This window comes from Ranitomeya imitator, chromosome 4, assembly GCF_032444005.1.
Source record: "Ranitomeya imitator isolate aRanImi1 chromosome 4, aRanImi1.pri, whole genome shotgun sequence".
Lineage (NCBI taxonomy): Eukaryota > Metazoa > Chordata > Amphibia > Anura > Dendrobatidae > Ranitomeya > Ranitomeya imitator.
Genome location: NC_091285.1, coordinates 440,756,348 through 440,779,453, shown reverse-complemented (window position 1 = coordinate 440,779,453; position 23,106 = coordinate 440,756,348). Strand labels below are relative to the sequence as shown.

General features: G+C 45.6%; 1 protein-coding gene across 4 annotated transcripts in view; it reads left to right on the top strand.

Moving 5' to 3' along the window:
* The window catches only part of INSYN1 (inhibitory synaptic factor 1), a 65,639-nt gene that overhangs the window by 12,002 nt on the left and 30,531 nt on the right, over positions 1-23,106 (top strand). For all 4 annotated transcript variants that reach the window (XM_069765639.1, XM_069765641.1, XM_069765638.1 and 1 more), the window contains exon 3: positions 19,916-20,363. In XM_069765639.1, coding sequence (XP_069621740.1) covers positions 20,208-20,363 — 156 coding nt within the window. In that variant the 5' untranslated portion in view covers positions 19,916-20,207. The remainder of the gene's footprint in view (positions 1-19,915; positions 20,364-23,106) is intronic.

Here is a 23,106-nt window from a genome sequence, read left to right as displayed (position 1 = left end):
ATATTTTTTGCGTTGTCACATTTTGAGAGCTATAATTTTTCCATATTTTGGTCCACAGAGTCATGTGAGGTCTTGTTTTTTGCGGGACGAGTTGACGTTTTTATTGGTAACATTTTTGGGCACGTGACATTTTTTGATCGCCTTTTATTCTGATTTTTGTGAGGAAGAATTACCAAAAACCAGCTATTCATGAATTTCTTTTGGGGGAGGCGTTTATATCGTTCCGCGTTTGGTAAAATTGATAAATCAGTTTTATTCTTCGGGTCAGTACGATTACAGCGTCACCTCATTTATATCATTTTTTATGTTTTGGCGCTTTTATACAATAAAAACTATTTTACAGAAAAAATAATTATTTTTGCATCGTTTTATTCTCAGGACTATAACTTTTTTATTTTTTTGCTGATGATGCTACATGGCAGCTCTTTTTTTGCGGGACAAGATGACATTTTCAGCGGTACCATGGTTATTTATATCTGTCTTTTTGATCGCGTGTTATTCCACTTTTTGTTCGGCGGTATGATAGTAAAGCGTTGTTTTTTGCCTCGTTTTTTTTTTTTCTTACGGTGTTTACTGAAGGGGTTAACTAGTGGGCCAGTTTTATGGGTTGGGTCGTTACGGACGCGGCGATACTAAATATGTGTACTTTTATTGTTTTTTTTTTTATTTAGATGAAGAAATGTATTGATGGGAATAATATATATATTTTTTTTCATTATTTAGGAATATTTTTTTTTTATTTTTTTTTACACATTTGGAAATTTTTTTTTTACTTTTTTACTTTGTCCCAGGGGGGACATCACAGATCAATGATCTGACAGTTTGCATAGCACTTACAGTGCTGCAGGCTTCACAGTGCCTGCTCTGAGCAGGCTCTGTGAAGCCACCTCCCTCCCTGCAGGACCCGGATCCGCGGCCATCTTGGATCCGGGGCTGGAGCAGGCAGGGAGGGAGGTAAGACCCTCGCAGCAACGCGATCACATCGCGTTGCTGCGGGGGGCTCAGGGAAGCCCGCAGGGAGCCCCCTCCCTGCGGGAAGCTTCCCTTTACCGCCGGCACATCGCGATCATCTTTGATCATGGTGTGCCAGGGGTTAATGTGCCAGGGGCAGTCCGTGACCGCTCCTGGCACATAGTGCCGGATGTCAGCTGTGATAAACAGCTGACACCCGGCCGCGATCGGCGGCGCTCCCCCCGTGAGCGCTGTCGATCGCATATGACGTACTATCCCGTCGGTGGTCATAGGGGCCCACCCCACCTCGACGGGATAGTACGTCTAATGTCAGAAAGGGGTTAAGCCCCGAAACTGGAGGCTATGTATAGCACTGTTACTGTTGTTATACTCTGGGCATGCTTAGGCAGCTTAAGATGTACAGAATTAAACATGTTACTACGATACCATTACCATGCAAAGTGATATTCTGAAATTATGTACTGCACATAGCCTTATGTTAGGGTGCTTGGGCATTTTTTATGCATTTTACTAAGTTTTCCAATAAAGCCTTAATTAATATCATTCTGGATCTCTTCGTTATGGTTACCCTTTGGGCATCCATGTGTTGTTTGCCTTATAAGGCTCCCTGATAGCTGCATTGCTGTTTGCATGCCGCTGTGCAAACCAACTGCTTTTTTAAAAGCAAAAATCCTGTTGCTCCTTTCTGCACAGTTATCTTGTTTATTTGTCCACACTTTTGTGTGCAGCAGTCCTTTTTATTGCTGCCATACTTGTCCTGAGATCACTGTAGGGAGACTGAAATTTTACTACAGTACTTGTATTTTTTCAAATATCTTCCAGCCACTTTCTGCCACTTACATTGTGTTGTTTTATGCAGAGGGCCTGAGGTTTGGTTTAGTCTCTCCCCCAAAAAAGTGAGATTCAAATTATCACAAAGTGGATATATTGCAGTCCTGTTCAGGGCCGGACTGGCCATTGGGCAGTTCTGGCAAATGCCCAAAGGGCCGGCGCCAGTGGTGGGCTGCTGTGCGCTGTGCCGTTGTCAGTGGCGCCAGCGCAGACTCGCCCCCCGCCAGCGCCGCCGCATTCAACACAGTTGAATGCAATGATGGAGGAGAGAGCGTCTGACGACGCTCCCTCTCCCATCATTTCCCGCTCTGCAGGTGCGTGATGACGTCATATCATTGCGCACCTGCTGTGTGGCTGAGCAGTGAAGCGGCAGCCGCCGAGACTGGAGCAGGGAGCAGCGCGGGCACGAGAAGTGAGGAGTGTTTTTTTTTTTTTTTTAACTGGACTGTGGGGCCATTCTTGGGGGGGGGGGGTGTACTGTATGCTACTACGTGGGCTGTGTGTGCTGTATACTACTGTGTGGGCTATATACTACTGTGTGGGCTGTATACTACTATGTGGGCTGTGTGTGCTTTATACTACTGTGTGTGCTGTATACTACTGTGTGGGCTGTATACTACTGTGTGGGCTGTATACTACTACGTAGGCTGTGTGTGCTGTATACTACTGTGTGGGCTGTATGCTACTGTGTGAGCTGTATACTACTGTGTGGGCTGTATACAACTACGTGGGCTGTGTGTGCTGTATACTACTGTGTGGGCTGTATACTACTGTCTGGGCTGTATACTACTGTGTGGGCTGTGTGTGCTGTATTCTACTGTGTGGGTTGTGTGTGCTGTATGCTATGTGGGCTGTGCTGTATACTACTACGGGGGCTGTGCTGCATACTACGTGGGCTGTGCTATATTATGCAGGCTGTGCTATATACTATGCGGGTTGTGCTATATACTATGCGGGTTGTGCTATATACTATGCGGGCTTTGCTATATACTGTACTATGGGGGGTATATTATAGTCTATGGGGGAGGCCGTGTTATATACTGTGTGGCTGTGTTATATACTATTGTGGGGAAATATTATATTCTATGGGGGAGGCTGTGTTATATGCTATGGGGGCTGCATTATATTCTATGGGGGGTTACATTATAACCTGTGGGGTGGTGGCTGCATTATACTATATATGGGCTGCATTATACTGTATCAAGGTCTATGGGGAATACGTTATACTATATGAAAAACTGTGGGGTGCATTATACTATGGGAAGTGAATTGTACTACACGGATGACTATGGCGGTGCATTATACTATATGGAGCACTATGAGGAGTGTATTATGCTATATGGATTACTATGAGGAGTGTATTATACTATGTGGAGAACTGAGCAGTGTATTTTAATATATGGAGGACTATAGGGAATGTATTATACTATATGGAGGACTGTGTGCACATTATAATATATGGAGGACTATGGGGTGTATTTTATTAAACAAGTAAAATGCTGCATATTCAGATTGTTTTTGCCGGAGCAAAAATCATTGTTCTTAGCAGCACATCGCCGGCGTAAACTGTAGATGTGCTGCTGATAACATGATACTGTATGGGGATCGGTTAGTGATCAATAGTGATCGTTCTGTCCCATCATTATTCCTCAGCTGGTGGAAAGAGGCCAGGAAACAAGCGTTGAACAACTTTAGTATTGTCGATCAAACTCATTTAGCGGCCTGAACTCAGCGCATGTAAATACCGTACAACCGAAATGCTTTTGTGTGATGTGCAGTATGTTAGCATTTGGGGCCCCATTATAAATTTTGCCTAGGGCCCCACTTTGCCTAAAACCGGCCCTGCCTACAAGTGTACAATAATATTATACAGTCACCATGTGACAAGTGGGCCTGTGTAACTTCAAATGCCAGGGCTCAATTTTGGTCCCAGTCCGGCCCTGGTCCTGTTAGTTTGTGGTATATCAGCCAGCCACTTACATTGTGTTGTTTTATACACTGGGCCTGAGGTTTGGTTTAGTCTCCCCCCCAAAAAAGTGAGATTCAAATTATCACAAAGTGGATATATTTCAGTCCTGTTAGTTTGTGGTATATCAGCCAGCCACTTTCTGCTACTTACATTGTGTTTTTATATACACTGGGCCTAAGTTGTGGTTCAGTCTCCCAAAAAAATGGGGAGATTCAAATTCTCACAAAGTGGATATACTTCTGTCCTGTTAGTTTGTCGTATATCAGCCAGCCACTTTCTGCCACTTAGATTGCGTTGTTATATACACTGGGCCTAAGTTGTGGTTCAGTCTCCCAAAAAAAAGAGGGAGATTCAAATATTCACAAAATGGATATACTTCTGTCCTGTTAGTTTGTCGTATATCAGCCAGCCACTTTCTGCCACTTAGATTGCGTTGTTATATACACTGGGCCTAAGTTGTGGTTCAGTCTCCCCCCAAAAAAAGGGAGATTCAAGTTCTCACAAAGTGGATATACTTCTTTCCTGTTAGTTTGTGGTATATCAGCCAGCCACTTTCTGCCACTTACATTGTGTTGTTATATACACTGGGCCTAAGTTGTGGTTCAGTCTCCCAAAAAAAGAAGGGGAGATTCAAATTCTCACAAAGTGGATATACTTCTGTCCTGTTAGTTTCTCGTATATCAGCCAGCCACTTTCAGCCACTTACATTGTGTTGTTTTTTGCACAGGGCCTGATTTTTTGTTCAGTCTCCCCAAAAAAAGAGAGATTTAAAATCTCAACACGTTTATATACACCTTCTACCTTGTTTTACAGTACCATATAACGGTTGTTATTATGGTTAGATTTTCCAAAAAATTAGGAAGTCAGGTGGAAGAGGCCGTGGGCTGTGGTTGCGAGCTGGTACTGATGGTGGTGGTGGTGCATCTGGTGGTAGTGGCAAAAGCACAATAGCACCTAAGGCGGGAGGTGTTGAGCCAGCGTCATCGTCTGGCTACACAAGGCCTCGAAGGCTCCCTTATCTGGGAGTAGGAAAAAGTTTTGGCTTGCCTTGCTAACTCAGCCTCTAGCTCTTTCGCCTCCTCTTCAGAAAGTTCCAAATATAAAAGCAGCGAGTCGTCAGTGTATGCTCCCTGTCAGGAACAAGACGTTTCCTTGTGTCCTTCACCCAAACCAAAAGTGAAGGATGTGTCAGGTACCACTACAGGTTACTCCATGGTGCTCTTTACACATACCGTGCCTGGGTTAGAACGGGAAATTGTTAACTGCCCATTACAAGATGAATCGGACATGGAGTGCACTGATGCACAGCCACAGCTAGATTATAATGCTGTTCCATTGACTCAGATCACTACATTGCCCTCGCAGTGTACTGAGCCAGAATCTGACCCTGATGAGACTATGGTGCCCAGTCCCGAACGCTATAGCACCTTACATGGTGACACAGAGGAAGGTGCACATGACATTGAAGAGGAGGTGATAGATGACCCAGTTGTTAACCCAGATTGTCAGCCATTGGGGGAAGAGGGTGCCGCTGCCAGTAGCTCAGAGTGCAGTGTGGCAATTTTTTAACCAAGATCCGAATGATCAGTCAAAAGTTATCTGTAAGAAATGCTCAAAGACCTTTAGCAGAGGGAAGAATCTTCAAAATTTAAATACAACGTGCATGCTTAGACATTTAATCAGCATGCACTTGCAAGCCTGGACTAACTACCAAACGACAAGTACTGTTGGTGCACCTGCTCAGAATGAAGGTAGTCAGCAACGCTACATTGCTTCCCTCACTGTAAGCCCACCGGTTAGGACACCACCAGTAGCAAATGTGGAGGTATCGTTGTAAGGCCAAAGCAGTCATGGAATCAGAAGTTTATTGGTAGGAAACACTGTATGTAGGCCAACATTGAGAATACCATCACCAACCCTCTCTCAATCCGCCATGTCCACCACCACCACCACCGCTAGTTCCACCATATGCACCTCTCCAGTCCAGCTCACCCTACAAGAGAATCTCGTTAGGAAAAGAAAGTACTCATCCTCTCATCCGCATACACAGGATTTGAACGCCCACATTTCTAGACTAATCTCGTTAGAGATGATGCCCTACCGGCTGATTGAAAGCCAAGCTTTCAAAGCCTTGATGGCCTACGCAGTACCACGCTATGACCTACCCAGTCGACACTTCTTTGCGAGAAAAGCCATCCCAGCCCTCCACCAGCATGTCAAAGACCGCATTGTCCATGCACTGAGGCAATCAGTCAGTAGAAAGGTGCACCTCACAACAGATGCATGGACCAGTAGGCATTGCCAGGGACGTTACGTGTCCATCACGGCACACTGGGTTAATGTGGTGAATGCAGGGTTCACAGGGGGCAGCCATAGTGGGACAGTTCTGCCTAGCCCACGGTCTAGGAAACAGTTGGCTGTAGGGGTTCACCACCCCCCCTCCTCCTCCAGAAGTGAAAGCTCGTCCACAGAGCGCAGTCACACAACCACTCCATCCACAGCTGCCAGTGTTGCACACGAGGTGTCCCATTATCGAACAGCTAGTGGTAAGCGTCAGCAGGCTGTGTAAGAAATGAAGTGTTTGGGCGACAACAGACACACCGCAGAAGTACTGGCCGAGTACTTGCAGCAACAGACTCAGTCATGGCTGAGCAGTGTACATCTTGAGGCAGGCAAGGTAGTCAGTGATAACGGAAGGAATTTTATGGCTGCCATAGCCCTTTCAGAACTTAAACACATACCTTGCCTGGCTCACACCTTGAACCTGGTGGTGCAGTGCTTCCTCAAAAATTATCCGGAGTTACCAGCCCTGCTCCTGAAGGTGCATACACTCCAGCCCCATCACCGCCTTATAATTGACGTTGCAACAAGGTGGAACTCCACACTGCACATGGTTCAGAGGCTGTGCGAACAGAGGCATGCTGTAATTAATTTGTGGGAGGATACACATACACAGGCAGGCAGTTGGATGGCAGACATGGAGTTGTCTGGTGTGCAGTGGTCGAAGCTCCAAGACCTCTCTCAAGTCCTTCAGTGTTTTGAGGAATGCACACGGCTGGTAAGTGCAGACGACGCCATCATAAGCATGAGTATCCCACTAATGCGTCTGCTGATGCAAAGTTTGATGCACATTAAGGAGCTGGCGTCTGCAGCCGAGGAGGAGGGAAGCCTTGATGACAGTCAGCCATTGTCTGCCCAAGGAACTCTCCTGGACGAGGTGGCAGACGAAGAGGAGGAGGAGGATGGGGATGAATATTTATGGGAGGAGGATGCTTCACAGGGGGCAATAGAAACTGGTGGCATTGCAAGGTCAGGTATAGGGTTTTTGCGGGACACAAGTGATGTTGATTTGCAAGAAAGTGCTCCTCAACCCAGCACAAGCAGTGAACTGACACCTGGAACATTGGCCCACATGGCTGAGTATGCCTTGCGTATCCTAAAAAGGGACCCCCGCATTATCAAAATGATGACCGATGACAATTACTGGTTGGCCTGCCTCCTGGATCCATGATATAAAGGAAATTTACAAAATATCATGCTACATGAGAACCTTGAGCAAATATTGGCTACCAAACAAGCAACTCTTGTAGACCGTTTGTGTTGTGTTAGGCAATTCAGTAACGCAATGTGCATAGCGATCAGAGCACATACAGTGATCTGACAATAACCCAAAATAATAGAACGAGCTCTGAGACGTGGAAACTCTGTAGACCGCAATTCCTGATCCTCTCCAAACACAACTAGAGGCAGCTGTGGATTGCGCCTAACGCTCCCTATGCAACTCGGCACAGCCTGAGAAACTAACTAGCCTGAAGATAGAAAAATAAGCCTACCTTGCCTCAGAGAAATACCCCAAAGGAAAAGGCAGCCCCCCACATATAATGACTGTGAGTAAGATGAAAAGACAAACGTAGGGATGAAATAGATTCAGCAAAGTGAGGCCCGATATTCTAGACAGAACGAGGATAGGAAAGATAACTTTGCGTTCTACACAAAACCCTAAAGAAAACCACGCAAAGGGGGCAAAAAGACCCTCCGTACCGAACTAACGGCACGGAGGTACACCCTTTGCGTCCCAGAGCTTCCAGCAAAACAAATAGACAAGCTGGACAGAAAAAATAGCAACAAATAGCAAAGAAGCACTTAGCTATGCAGAGCAGCAGGCCACAGGAATGATCCAGAGAAACACAAGTCCAACACTGGAACATTGACAGGAAGCATGGATCAAAGCATCAGGTGGAGTTAAGTAGAGAAGCAGCTAACGACCTCACCAGATCACCTGAGGGAGGAAACTCAGAAGCTGCAGTACCACTTTCCTCCACAAACGGAAGCTCCCAGAGAGAATCAGCCGAAGTACCACTTGTGACCACAGGAGTGAACTCTGCCACAGAATTCACAACAGTACCCCCCCTTGAGGAGGGGTCACCAAACCCTCACCAGAGCCCCCAGGCCGACCAGGATGAGCCACATGAAAGGCACGAACAAGATCGGGAGCATGGACATCAGAGGCAAAAACCCAGGAATTATCTTCCTGAGCATAACCCTTCCATTTAACCAGATACTGGAGTTTCCGTCTTGAAACACGAGAATCCAAAATCTTCTCCACAATATACTCCAATTCCCCCTCCACCAAAACCGGGGCAGGAGGCTCAACAGATGGGACCATAGGTGCCACGTATCTCCGCAACAATGACCTATGGAACACGTTATGTATGGAAAAAGAATCTGGAAGGGTCAGACGAAAAGACACAGGATTAAGAACCTCAGAAATCCTATACGGACCAATAAAACGAGGTTTAAACTTAGGAGAGGAAACCTTCATAGGAATATGACGAGAAGATAACCAAACCAGATCCCCAACACGAAGTCGGGGACCCACACGGCGTCTGCGATTAGCGAAAAGTTGAGCCTTCTCCTGGGACAAGGTCAAATTGTCCACTACATGAGTCCAAATCTGCTGCAACCTGTCCACCACAGTATCCACACCAGGACAGTCCGAAGACTCAACCTGTCCTGAAGAGAAACGAGGATGGAACCCAGAATTGCAGAAAAATGGCGAAACCAAGGTAGCCGAGCTGGCCCGATTATTAAGGGCGAACTCAGCCAAAGGCAAAAAGGACACCCAGTCATCCTGATCAGCAGAAACAAAGCATCTCAGATATGTTTCCAAGGTCTGATTGGTTCGTTCGGTCTGGCCATTAGTCTGAGGATGGAAAGCCGAGGAAAAAGACAAGTCAATGCCCATCCTACCACAAAAGGCTCGCCAAAACCTCGAAACAAACTGGGAACCTCTGTCAGAAACAATATTCTCAGGAATGCCATGCAAACGAACCACATGCTGGAAGAACAAAGGCACCAAATCAGAGGAGTAAGGCAATTTAGACAAGGGTACCAGATGGACCATCTTAGAAAAGCGATCACAGACCACCCAAATGACTGACATCTTTTGAGAAACGGGAAGGTCAGAAATAAAATCCACAGAGATATGTGTCCAAGGCCTCTTCGGGACCGGCAAGGGCAAAAGCAACCCACTGGCACGAGAACAGCAGGGCTTAGCCCGAGCACAAATCCCACAGGACTGCACAAAAGTACGCACATCCCGCGACAGAGAGGGCCACCAAAAGGATCTAGCCACTAACTCTCTGGTACCAAAGATTCCAGGATGACCAGCCAACACCGAACAATGAAGTTCAGAGATAACTCTATTCATCCACCTATCAGGGACAAACAGTTTCTCCGCTGGGCAACGATCAGGTTTATTAGCCTGAAATTTTTGCAGCACCCGCCGCAAATCAGGGGAGATGGCAGACACAATTACTCCTTCCTTGAGGATACCCGCCGGCTCAGATAAACCCGGAGAGTCGGGCACAAAACTCCTAGACAGAGCATTCGCCTTCACATTTTTAGAGCCCGGAAGGTACGAAATCACAAAGTCAAAACGGGCAAAAAACAACGACCAACGAGCTTGTCTAGGATTCAAGCGCTTGGCAGACTCGAGATAAGTCAAGTTCTTATGATCAGTCAATACCACCACGCGATGCTTAGCTCCTTCAAGCCAATGACGCCACTCCTCGAATGCCCACTTCATGGCCAGCAACTCTCGATTGCCCACATCATAATTTCGCTCAGCAGGCGAAAACTTCCTGGAAAAGAAAGCGCATGGTTTCATCACTGAGCAACCAGAACCTCTCTGTGACAAAACAGCCCCTGCTCCAATCTCAGAAGCATCAACCTCGACCTGGAACGGAAGAGAAACATCTGGTTGACACAACACAGGGGCAGAAGAAAAACAACGCTTCAACTCTTGAAAAGCTTCCACAGCAGCAGAAGACCAATTGACCAAATCAGCACCCTTCTTGGTCAAATCGGTCAATGGTTTGGCAACACTAGAAAAATTGCAGATGAAGCGACGATAAAAATTAGCAAAGCCCAGGAACTTTTGCAGACTTTTCAGAGATGTCGGCTGAGTCCAATCATGGATGGCTTGGACCTTAACCGGATCCATCTCGATAGTAGAAAGGGAAAAGATGAACCCCAAAAATGAAACCTTCTGCACACCAAAGAGACACTTTGATCCCTTCACAAACAAAGAATTAGCACGCAGGACCTGGAAAACCATTCTGACCTGCTTCACATGAGACTCCCAATCATCCGAGAAGATCAAAATGTCATCCAAGTACACAATCAGGAATTTATCCAGGTACTCACGGAAGATGTCATGCATAAAGGATTGAAACACTGATGGAGCATTGGCAAGTCCGAACGGCATCACTAGATACTCAAAATGACCCTCGGGCGTATTAAATGCAGTTTTCCATTCATCGCCTTGCCTGATTCTCACCAGATTATACGCACCACGAAGATCTATCTTAGTGAACCAACTAGCCCCCTTAATCCGAGCAAACAAATCAGATAACAATGGCAAGGGGTACTGAAATTTAACAGTGATCTTATTAAGAAGGCGGTAATCTATACACGGTCTCAGCGAACCATCCTTCTTGGCTACAAAAAAGAACCCTGCTCCTAATCGCGACGATGACGGGCGAATATGCCCCTTCTCCAGGGATTCCTTCACATAACTGCACATAGCGGTGTGCTCAGGCACGGATAAATTAAACAGTCGACCTTTTGGGAATTTACTACCAGGAATCAAATTGATAGCACAATCACAATCCCTATGCGGAGGGGGCATCGGACTTGGGCTCATCAAATACATCCCGGTAATCAGACAAGAACTCTGGAACCTCAGAAGGGGTGGATGACGAAATTGACAGAAATGGAACATCACCATGTACCCCCTGACAACCCCAGCTGGACACCAACATGGAATTCCAATCTAATACTGGATTATGGGCTTGTAGCCATGGCAACCCCAACACGACCACATCATGCAGATTATGCAACACCAGAAAGCGAATAACCTCCTGATGTGCAGGAGCCATGCACATGGTCAGCTGGGTCCAGTATTGAGGCTTATTCTTGGCCAAAGGTGTAGCATCAATTCCTCTCAATGGAATAGGACACTGCAAGGGCTCCAATAAAAACCCACAACGTTTAGCATAATCCAAGTCCATCAAATTCAGGGCAGCGCCTGAATCCACAAACGCCATGACAGAATACGACGACAAGGAGCATATCAAGGTAACGGACAGAAGAAATTTTGACTGTACAGTACCAATGGCGGCAGACCTAGCGAACCGCTTAGTGCGCTTAGGACAATCAGAGATAGCATGAGTGGAATCACCACAGTAGAAACACAGCCCATTCAGACGTCTGTGTTCTTGCCGTTCAACTCTAGTCATAGTCCTATCGCACTGCATAGGCTCAGGTTTAATCTCAGGTAATACCGCCAAATGGTACACAGATTTACGCTCACGCAAGCGTCGACCGATCTGAATGGCCAAAGACATAGACTCACTCAAACCAGCGGGCATAGGAAATCCCACCATGACATCCTTAATGGCTTCAGAGAGACCCTTTCTGAAAATGGCTGCAAGCGCAGATTCATTCCATTGAGTGAGCACGGACCATTTTCTAAATTTCTGGCAATATACCTCTATCTCATCCTGAGCCTGACAAAGAGCCAGCAAATTTTTTTCTGCCTGATCTACTGAATTAGGCTCATCGTACAGCAATCCAAGCGCCAGGAAAAACGCATCGATATCACTCAATGCTGGATCTCCTGACGCAAGAGAAAATGCCCAGTCCTGAGGGTCGCCACGCAAAAAAGAAATGACGATCCTAACCTGTTGCGCTGGGTCACCAGAAGAGCGAGGTTTCAAAGCCAGAAACAGTTTACAATTATTTTTGAAACTCAGAAATTTAGTTCTATCTCCAAAAAACAAATCTGGAATAGGAATTCTCGGTTCTAACAAAGAATTCTGAACCACAAAATTTTGAATATCTTGAACTCTTGCCATGAGCTGATCTACACATGAAGACAGACCTTTAATGTCCATTGTAACACCTGTGTCCTGAACCACCCAAATGTCTAGGGGGAAAAAAAAGACAAATCACAATGCAAAGGAAAAAAATGGTCTCAGAACTTCTCTTTTCCCTCTATTGAGAATCATTAGTACTTTTGGCTTCCTGTACTGTTGTGTTAGGCAATTCAGTAACGCAATGTGCATAGCGATCAGAGCACATACAGTGATCTGACAATAACCCAAAATAATAGAACGAGCTCTGAGACGTGGAAACTCTGTAGACCGCAATTCCTGATCCTCTCCAAACACAACTAGAGGCAGCTGTGGATTGCACCTAACGCTCCCTATGCAACTCGGCACAGCCTGAGAAACTAACTAGCCTGAAGATAGAAAAATAAGCCTACCTTGCCTCAGAGAAATACCCCAAAGGAAAAGGCAGCCCCCCACATATAATGACTGTGAGTAAGATGAAAAGACAAACGTAGGGATGAAATAGATTCAGCAAAGTGAGGCCCGATATTCTAGACAGAACGAGGATAGGAAAGATAACTTTGCGTTCTACACAAAACCCTAAAGAAAACCACGCAAAGGGGGCAAAAAGACCCTCCGTACCGAACTAACGGCACGGAGGTACACCCTTTGCGTCCCAGAGCTTCCAGCAAAACAAATAGACAATCTGGACAGAAAAAATAGCAAAGAAGCACTTAGCTATGCAGAGCAGCAGGCCACAGGAATGATCCAGAGAAACACAAGTCCAACACTGGAACATTGACAGGAAGCATGGATCAAAGCATCAGGTGGAGTTAAGTAGAGAAGCAGCTAACGACCTCACCAGATCACCTGAGGGAGGAAACTCAGAAGCTGCAGTACCACTTTCCTCCACAAACGGAAGCTCCCAGAGAGAATCAGCCGAAGTACCACTTGTGACCACAGGAGTGAACTCTGCCACAGAATTCACAACACGTTTGGTTCAGGCATTCCCAGCACACAGCGGCGGTGATGGTTCTCACACGAGCCGTAGGGGGCAACATGGTAGAGGTGTTAGAGGTGCACAAATCCGAAGTGGCAATGGACAGAGGGGTTTTATGACCAGGTTGTGTACTGATTTCTCAATGACCACTGACACGACAGGTACTGCTGCATCGATTCTAAGTGACAGGAGACAGCATTTGTCCAATATGGTTACGAACTACTTTTCCTCCCTTATCGGTGTTCTCCCTCACAGGTCATTCCCATTTGATTACTGGGCATCTAAAATAGACACCTGGCCTGAATTGGCACAATATGCATTACAGGAGCTTGCTTGCCCTGCTTCTAGTGTGCTATCAGAAAGAGTCTTCAGTGCTGCTGGTTCAATACTGACCGAAAAAAGGACACGTCTGGCTACCCAGAATGTTGATGATCTAACCTTCATTAAAATGAACCAATCATGGATTTCAAATTATTTTGCCCCACCTTCTCCTGCTGACGCGTAGCTTGCCTGAAAAATGTCTTGCTTTTGGCCTCCTCTTACTGACTTCTCCAATTCCGCCATTTGCAGCTGCTGAATGTCCACCATAAGCCATTTTTATACCTCCCTAAATGGGCTGACTACCCTCACAGGGCCGTGGTCACCACCTGGCGCAAGCACCCGTGCAAGTGCCGTTTGACTGGACAGGTGGGTGCACCCACTCTTAGGCGACGGCACTGGCACAGGGTCCCTCATAGTACAATGAAGAGCCTCTGACGGTGGTGTTGCACAACCAACGTCAGACACACCGTCGTAATATGAAGGGCCCTGTGCCAGTACCGCCACCCACGAGAGAGTGTTCCCCCCAGCTCGAACAGTGCTCTACCACTTGCAATACTTACCTCTCCCTGCTCCACCACTGTGTAGTCTGTACTGTTAAATCCTTCAATGGCACTCCCAATACAAATTTGTTGAAATGATAGATGATAGTTAAAATATACAGGAGCCCTGGCCTCCATTTAGACCAGTTAATACTTTGCGCCTACTACCACTGTCTGCTAATCAGCAGAGGAGCCCACCCCAGTACCTAGCTATGCCACCTGTTTAGTCCTGTTACCAATTTTGAACTGCATTTAGCCTACTTTTTTATTTTGGGCCTACTAACTGTGTCTGCGCCACTCATTACAGTTGTCCTCCACTGAACAAAGCAATGCCGCTTGTTTAGTCCTGTTACCAATTTGGAACTGCATTTAGCCTACTTTTGTATTTGGGCCTTCTAACTGTGTCTGCGCCACTCATTACAGTTGTCCTCCACTGAACAAAGCTATGCCGCCTGTTTAGTCCTGTTACCAATTTTGAACTGCATTTAGCCTACTTTTTTAGTTGGGCCTACTAACTGTGTCTGCCACTCATTACAGTTGTCCTCCACTGAACAAAGCTAGGCCGACTATTTTGTCCTGTTACCAATTTTGAACTGCATTTAGCCTATTTTTTATTTTGCGCCTTCTAACTGTGTCTGCGCCACTCATTACAGTTGTCCTCCACTGAACAAAGCTAGGCCGCCTGTTTAGTCCTGTTGCCAATTTTGAACTGCATTTAGCCTACTTTTGTATTTGGGCCTTCTAACTGTGTCTGCGCCACTCATTACAGTTGTCCTCCACTGAACAAAGCTATGCCGCCTGTTTAGTCCTGTTACCAATTTTGAACTGCATTTAGCCTACTTTTTTAGTTGGGCCTACTAACTGTGTCTGCCACTCATTACAGTTGTCCTCCACTGAACAAAGCTAGGCCGACTATTTTGTCCTGTTACCAATTTTGAACTGCATTTAGCCTATTTTTTATTTTGCGCCTTCTAACTGTGTCTGCGCCACTCATTACAGTTGTCCTCCACTGAACAAAGCTAGGCCGCCTGTTTAGTCCTGTTGCCAATTTTGAACTGCATTTAGCCTACTTTTGTATTTGGGCCTTCTAACTGTGTCTGCGCCACTCATTACAGTTGTCCTCCACTGAACAAAGCTAGGCCGCCTGTTTAGTCCTGTTACCAATTTTGAACTGCATTTAGCCTGCTTTTTTATTTTGGGCCTACTAACTGTGTCTGCGCCACTCATTACAGTTGTCCTCCACTGAACAAAGCTATGCCGCCTGTTTAGTCCTGTTACCAATTTTGAACTACATTTAGCCTACTTTTGTTTTTGGGCCTACTAACTGTGTCTGCGCCACTCATTACAGTTGTCCTCCACTGAACAAAGCTATGCCGCCTATTTAGTCCTGTTACCAACATTGCATTTAGCCTACTTTATTATTTGGGCCTATATCTGTGTTTCCTCCTCATTCTGCCCATTGCCCAGCCACTGCTAGATGAGTCTGCTGGTACATTGACCCAGACCACTACATTCCCCTTGCACTCTACACAGCCAGAATCTGACCCTGCTGAAAGTCAGGTTCCCCTTCCCGCATACTATGCCACCTTACACGGGGACAAAGAAGAAGGTGCAGATGAAAGTGCAGGTTCCTTCATCAGGTGGGGGGGGCATACTCGTTGGCGATGTCACTGGCACAGGGCCCCTCATATTATGCAAAAGTGTCTCTGGCAGTGGGAGTCACCACCTGCCGTCAAACACACCGCCGTACTATGAGGGGCCCTGTGCCAGTGCCAAGTGCCAACTAGTGGGCCCCCCCTGCTTGCTCAGGATCACAGCACTTGCAAAGTTGAAATACTTACTTCTCCCTGCTCCACCGCCGTGACGTATTCCGCGTTTCCTGGGCACACGAAAATCTTGAACCAGCCCTACCCCCCCACAACTTTAGCCAAATGACCCCCTGTTTTCAATGCCTAACTATTATTATAAAGTAAATTAAGATTGACAAGCTTAAGAAATAAGAATTGATGTCTATGGCATTAAAATGGGCACTGTAGGTGTTTTCCTGTCCTCCACTCACTGCCGACTTTGATTCCCCATTGATTTGCATTGGGTTTCGTATTTCGGTCGGCCCCCAACTTTTCGCAATAATCAGCCGATTTCACCCGACCCGACTTTTGACAAAGTCCGGTTTCGCGAAACCCGACTCGATCCTAAAAAGTAAAAGTCGCTCAACTCTACTTATGACCATGAGATATTTCAGTTTTTCTTTTTTAATAAATTTGCAAACATTTCTACATTCGTGGGGTTTTTTCAGTCAAGATGGCATGCAGAGTGTATATTAATGAGAAAAAAATGAACTTTTTTGAATTTACCAAATGGTTGCAATGAAACAAAGAGAGAAAAATTAAAAGGGGTCTGAATACTTTCCGTACCCACTGTATCTATCATCTACAGGTCCTTCTCAAAAAATTAGCATATAGTGTTAAATTTCATTATTTACCATAATGTAATGATTACAATTAAACTTTCATATATTATAGATTCATTATCCACCAACTGAAATTTGTCAGGTCTTTTATTGTTTTAATACTGATGATTTTGGCATACAACTCCTGATAACCCAAAAAACCTGTCTCAATAAATTAGCATATTTCACCCATCCAATCAAATAAAAGTGTTTTTTAATAACAAACAAAAAAACCATCAAATAATAATGTTCAGTTATGCACTCAATTCTTGGTCAGGAATCCTTTGGCAGAAATGACTGCTTCAATGCGGCGTGGCATGGAGGCAATCAGCCTGTGACACTGCTGAGATGTTATGGAGGCCCAGGATGCTTCAATAGCGGCCTTAAGCTCATCCAGAGTGTTGGGTCTTGCGTCTCTCAACTTTCTCTTCACAATATCCCACAGATTCTCTATGGGGTTCAGGTCAGGAGAGTTGGCAGGCCAATTGAGCACAGTAATACCATGGTCAGTAAACCATTTACCAGTGGTTTTGGCACTGTGAGCAGGTGCCAGGTCGTGCTGAAAAAATGAAATCTTCATCACCATAAAGCATTGACCCTGCCCTTGATGAAACACAGTGGACCAACACCAGCAGCTGACATGGCACCCCACACCATCACTGACTGTGGGTACTTGACACTGGACTTCAGGCATTTTGGCATTTCCTTCTCCCCAGTCTTCCTCCAGACTCTGGCACCTTGATTTCCGAATGACATGCAAAATTTGCTTTCATCAGAAAAAAGTACTTGGGACCACTTAGCAACAGTCCAGTGCTGCTTCTCTGTAGCCCAGGTCAGGCGCTTCTGCCGCTGTTTATGGTTCAAAAGTGGCTTTACCTGGGGAATGCGGCACCTGTAGCCCATTTCCTGCACACGCCTGTGCACGGTGGCTCTGGATGTTTCCACACCAGACTCAGTCCACTGCTTCCTCAGGTTCCCCAAGGTCTGAAATCGGTCCTTCTCCACAATCTTCCTCAGGGTCCGGTCTCCTCTTCTCGTTGTACAGCGTTTTCTGCCACATTGTTTCCTTCCAACAGACTTACCATTGAGGTGCCTTGATACAGCACTCTGGGAACAGCCTATTTGTTGAGAAATTTCTTTCTGGGTCTTACCCTCTTGCTTGAGGGTGTCAATGATGGCCTTCTTGACATCTGTCAGGTCGCTAGTCTTACCCATGATGGGGGTTTTGAGTAATGAACCCGGCAGGGAGTTTATATAAGCCTCAGGTATCTTTTGCATGTGTTTAGAGTTAATTAGTTGATTCAGAAGATATGGGTAATAGGTCGTTTAGAGAACCTTTTCTTGATATGCTAATTTATTGAGACAGGTTTTTTGGGTTATCAGGAGTTGTATTCCAAAATCATCAGTATTAAAACAATAAAAGACCTGACAAATTTCAGTTGGTGGATAATGAATCTATAATATATGAAAGTTTAATTGTAATCATTACATTATGGTAAATAATGAAATTTAACACTATATGCTAATTTTTTGAGAAGGACCTGTATTTACTTTATATCTAACTATCTCTATCTTTTACACCTGAAAATCTGTAATTTCTATTCTGCATTCTATTCTGGTGCATGTCACACGGTTAGTACACACGTGCACATGGATGACACACTGATGGTACACTCGTACACACGAATGATACACGTGCACACGGACAGAAATCCACACGGATAGTAAAAACGGACCGTCTCACAAGTACACTTTTTTTTAGCTGACGTGTGAAGGGGGCCAAACTACTAGCATCATGTGTGCCTATGAGGTCATTATTTCAGGGCAGGAGACGTGTGGTCGGATTGGCTATTACATCCGTAACAAGCACTGATTAATATGTAGCCATTATACAGTCGTGAGAATGAAGCCTAATTCATCAGATTGTTTTATTTCATATGGTAAAGACTGGAGACTGCATAATTAGTATTGAAGCATGAAAAGAAAATACTGTACATTATCTGTTCTGTACAGAAATTATGAATGGCAGTAGTAGAATAATTCTTTGCTAGTATCATATAAAACCGCCTGTGATCCAACAGTATTTTTGGAAAAAGTTTTTAATGACTAAATGATTATTGATCAGTAAGGGACATCTAATGGCCCCTGACGGAATACATTACAATGTTTTTTTTCTTTGATTTTTACTCGCGTTACATATTACTTGCGTTACATATTTACATTGTTGTCTAATAATTAATAATGTTTTAAAGAGATGTAAAATGATGTAACAAAAACATCACATAAAACATGCAAAAATTGCAGGATACCAAGTTTCAGGTCTGCCAGAGAAACATCAGCTCTTTTTAGTATCTTTCTGCTGTGGCTCATTGAGAGGTGCCCTTAATGGTAGTACCCCTTTATATGATGTCCGAATACAAAGACTGTCTATATGAGACAGTCTCTTTTTCATTTTTGAATAAAACATTGATAGGAAAACACGTGAATACTATATTTCTTGTGAAAACTGAGCTCTGTTTCCTCTGAAATGAAAGCCTGTGCTTGTGGCACATAAGGAAGAATATAAGGGTATGTGTCCACGTTCAGGAATACATCCGGATTAGCTGCGGATTGAACGTACAGACGCAGCGTTCAACCTGCAGCTTCCATATGTTACAGCACAGTGGAGGGGATTTTATGAAATCCTGTCTACACTATGCGTGCGAACACGCATCCGGCGGCCCTGCGATTCCGGACATGCGGCGCGTCTTTTTAGAACACAGCATGTCTGTTTACCTTGTGGCGATGCTCCATCGCCGCAAGGTAAATCAGAGGGCCCTATGTATGGGGTGCGGAGATTCCGGATGTGTGCAATGAACACATTCGGAATCACCGCGAGTACAGAAGGGGGTGGCGCTTTGGGTGGATTGGGGTTTACGCTCCGTCCAAAGCGCAGTCATTACGGAATGCAGACATGCACCCTTAGGGTCCTGGATCCCCCACTTCCAAGAATTTATTGAATACACATTTCCTGACTTTGGCAATGTCTATAAAGTACACCCTGTGGGCCTGTAGCATCATGACTTGCGATAAGTGTATAAAACATGATATAAAAGTGATTCTTTCAGAATATCGATAGTGTTACTGTAGAAATACTGTACCCGCCACAATAATTATTTTTTCTTTTAGCAGTGAAAGTCGAACTTTACTTGCATTACACATTATATGCTGTATGCAGTGTTTTGTGTTACATCTCATTGTATGCTCCCATATGACTTCAAATATTGTTTCACACTCTTTTTTGACATAGTTTTGTTATTTCCAACTATGTATACATAGCCATTTATTTATTTCCTGTTATGTCTAGTATCACCTGTGGTGCTATAAATTGACTGTAAGTCTAATTGTTCTATACAGTTGTACTCAATGTAACCCCAACTTCTTATTTTCTATTTACAGGCAGCGACACCTTAGATCTTCATGACTTGCACAACCCAGCCTCCTAAGCTACTATCAAATATTCCAACTTTTGCCTATCTTCTATTCTTTTTAATCCGACCTAACCTACCATTTTTATAGAAAAAGATTTATTTTATTTTTATTAATCCTCCTGAAAAGGAGGCTGGGGAGTATTGTGTGTGGCTGTACATAGGGAGGGGGTAGAGGGCAAGAGGGGGGTTAAACGTTAAGATGCAGAGCTCCCCCCAGAGGAGAGAAGCTGTAGAGGAGGCTGGAGGCCTCTCTCTGAATCATGTGCTCTCGGGGGGTGGGGAAGACCACGGAGCAAGGGGGACGCAGCTGCAGAGCTGGGGAGAGGGAGAGAATTCGAGGGAGAGTCCGGGCGGTAATTGGTCAGCTAGAAGGAATCTTACGGGATCTCAAGGAAGTGGCAAAAGAACTGAGAGAGGTGAGTGGATAATAAATGTCTATTAATTCTAAGAATTCATCATGCTGTGTTTTCATCTACGTTACTTAGATTTGAATTTATTCATGTATTACCACAATGCCACAACTAAATGAAACACTAAAAACTATTTTATTTCATTGTATTTAATATGTAATTATATTTGATATTATAAAACAAGCATAACACTGGGAATTGAAACAGAGGAGTAACTTTAGGCTCTCGAGTCCCAATAAAAGATTTGTAATAGTTCTTCTCATTATGTGGCATTTATGACATTAACCTTTTTATTTGTCAAAAATGACTTTACGTCTGCTAAAGTCCCAGTTCCCAAGTGTGACTGATACCTCTATACAGCTATACTTAAGCTCCTATACTTACAAAGTGCTACTCATTTTGTTGTCACAAAACAATCTTAGACAGTAGCCATTCATTTTAATACTATTAGTAATTTTCATACATTGATATTTATATCATGTTCATGTAATTTTTGCTCTAATTTTTGGCTAATATTTGAGAGATCTCAGCGTTACAACAAATGTGATATAAGGGGCAAGGTGTTAGGACTGGCGGAACGCACCCAGAAAGATGATATAGATGCGTTCGCAGTCCGAGGTCCACCGTGCAGGTGAAAACCCGCTGCTAGTAAATTGCAGACTATATGGCAGTACACTAAAGTAAACACACGTGGGTTCAACCTCACCCAGCGTGAAGGAAGCAATCCTGTTACGTCACAGGACCGCGGTACCGCACCTAAAGTGCGAGCAAGCAGTCAGCGTACTTAACCCCAACAGGGATTGAAGTCCGATTAGACCCTTGCTGGCACTACACCACAACTGAGTGTGTAAGGAAACTAATTAGAAATATATAAATGCACAGGAGTGCGAGCAATGCCGCACTGTCGGACGCCACCAACCACACAGGCTTGTGTATGGAAAGCGCAAGGCAAGCGCATGGCGCCGTACAGGCGAACACAGCAAGAGGACGCTGTAATGTGTGTATCGTGCAGATGGTTAGTCGGGCGCTAGATAGCTACCAACATCCGCGAGCAGACAACAACTCTAGGGAGGGATATTTAGGAGCTTTCATCCATCGACATACATCCATCTACACACACACATATATCATTATGAGACAATACTAGCGCATGGCCGTGCGGTCATGCGCAGTTTATATAGTTGCAGCACAGGAAGTGGCTACAGAACTTTTGCCCTTCCAAGACCTGCCAAGAGGACCAATGGAATGTGCCGCAGAGCCTGAGCACCTGACCCTCGATCTCCAACGGGAGATCTTGCCCTGGGCATGCTCAGTATGTGCAGACAAGGACTTAGTCGCAGAGAAGTCCGCTTGCTGCTGACCAGTACTGGCTTTAATGGCAGGAGCTGGAGAAGCAGCAGTAACTCTTAGAACAGAGTGAGATTGAGCAAGACGCTGGGACCGACGTCTTTGCTGAGCAGACTCCACTGCGGCTGGAACAGAATGGGAGACCGCAGTGGAGATGGCTCGAGATTCCCCCTGTGCAGAAGCAGGAACTCGACCTCTAACATGGCCCCCCCCCCCTCCTTGGGCCTCGCTACGTTCGAAGGCAGCAATAAGCTGCGGAGCCCAAATGTGCTCAGCAGGCTCCCAGGACCTGTCCTCAGGGCCGTAACCCTTCCAGTCCACCAAAAAATATTTTTTGCCACGTACCACCTTGCACCTCAAGATAGCGTTCACCTCGAAATCGTCCGTAGACGAACCCGATGTCCCGGCAGATGACTCAGAAAACCGGGACATGTATACGGGCTTAAGGAGGGACACATGAAAGGTGTCGGTGATACCAAGGCGTGGAGGAAGGGCCAGACGGTAGACCACAGGATTAACCTGTTCGAGGACCTTGAAGGGACCCAAGTAGCGAGGAGCAAATTTAGTGGACTCAACTCGCAGCCTGATGTTACGGGCGGAGAGCCACACCAAGTCGCCAGGAGCAAAGGTCGGAGCGGGGCGCCGATGAGCATCGGCGGAGGACCTCATTCTCTCCTTAGAGGCCCGAATGGCATCCTGAGTGCGGTCCCAAATATCCCGTGCCTCCACAGCCCAGTCTGCCACCCTGGAGTCTGCGGAGGACACGGGCATAGGCACAGGTACCCGTGGATGCTGACCATAGTTGAGGAGGAATGGGGTTTGTCCAGTGGAGTCGGCTACGGCGTTGTTCAGCGCAAACTCTGCCCATGATAGCAAGGATGCCCAGTCATCCTGCCTGGCTGAAACAAAATGTCGCAGGTATGTGACCAAGGTCTGATTGGCCCTCTCTACCAACCCATTCGTCTCGGGATGATAAGCGGAAGAGAGATTCAACTCAATACTGAGTAGACGACAAAGCTGTCTCCAGAACCGAGACGCAAACTGGGGACCTCGGTCACTGACAATTTTGTCAGGCATACCATGTAGGCGGAAGATGTGTCTTATGAACAACGCTGCCAAGGCCCGTGCAGAAGGTAACCGTGGTAGCGGCACCAAATGCACCATTTTTGAGAAATGATCGGTGATGACCCAAATGATGGTACAGCCGCGAGATTTGGGTAAACCCACGACAAAGTCCATCCCGACCATCTCCCAGGGCCTATCTGCCACCGGCAAGGGATAGAGCAACCTAGCTGGCCTTTGACGCGGAGATTTATTTTTGGCACAGGAGACACACGCCAGAATATAATCCCTGACATCCCGGACCATATGCGGCCACCAGTACGTCCTCGCCAGTAGCTCA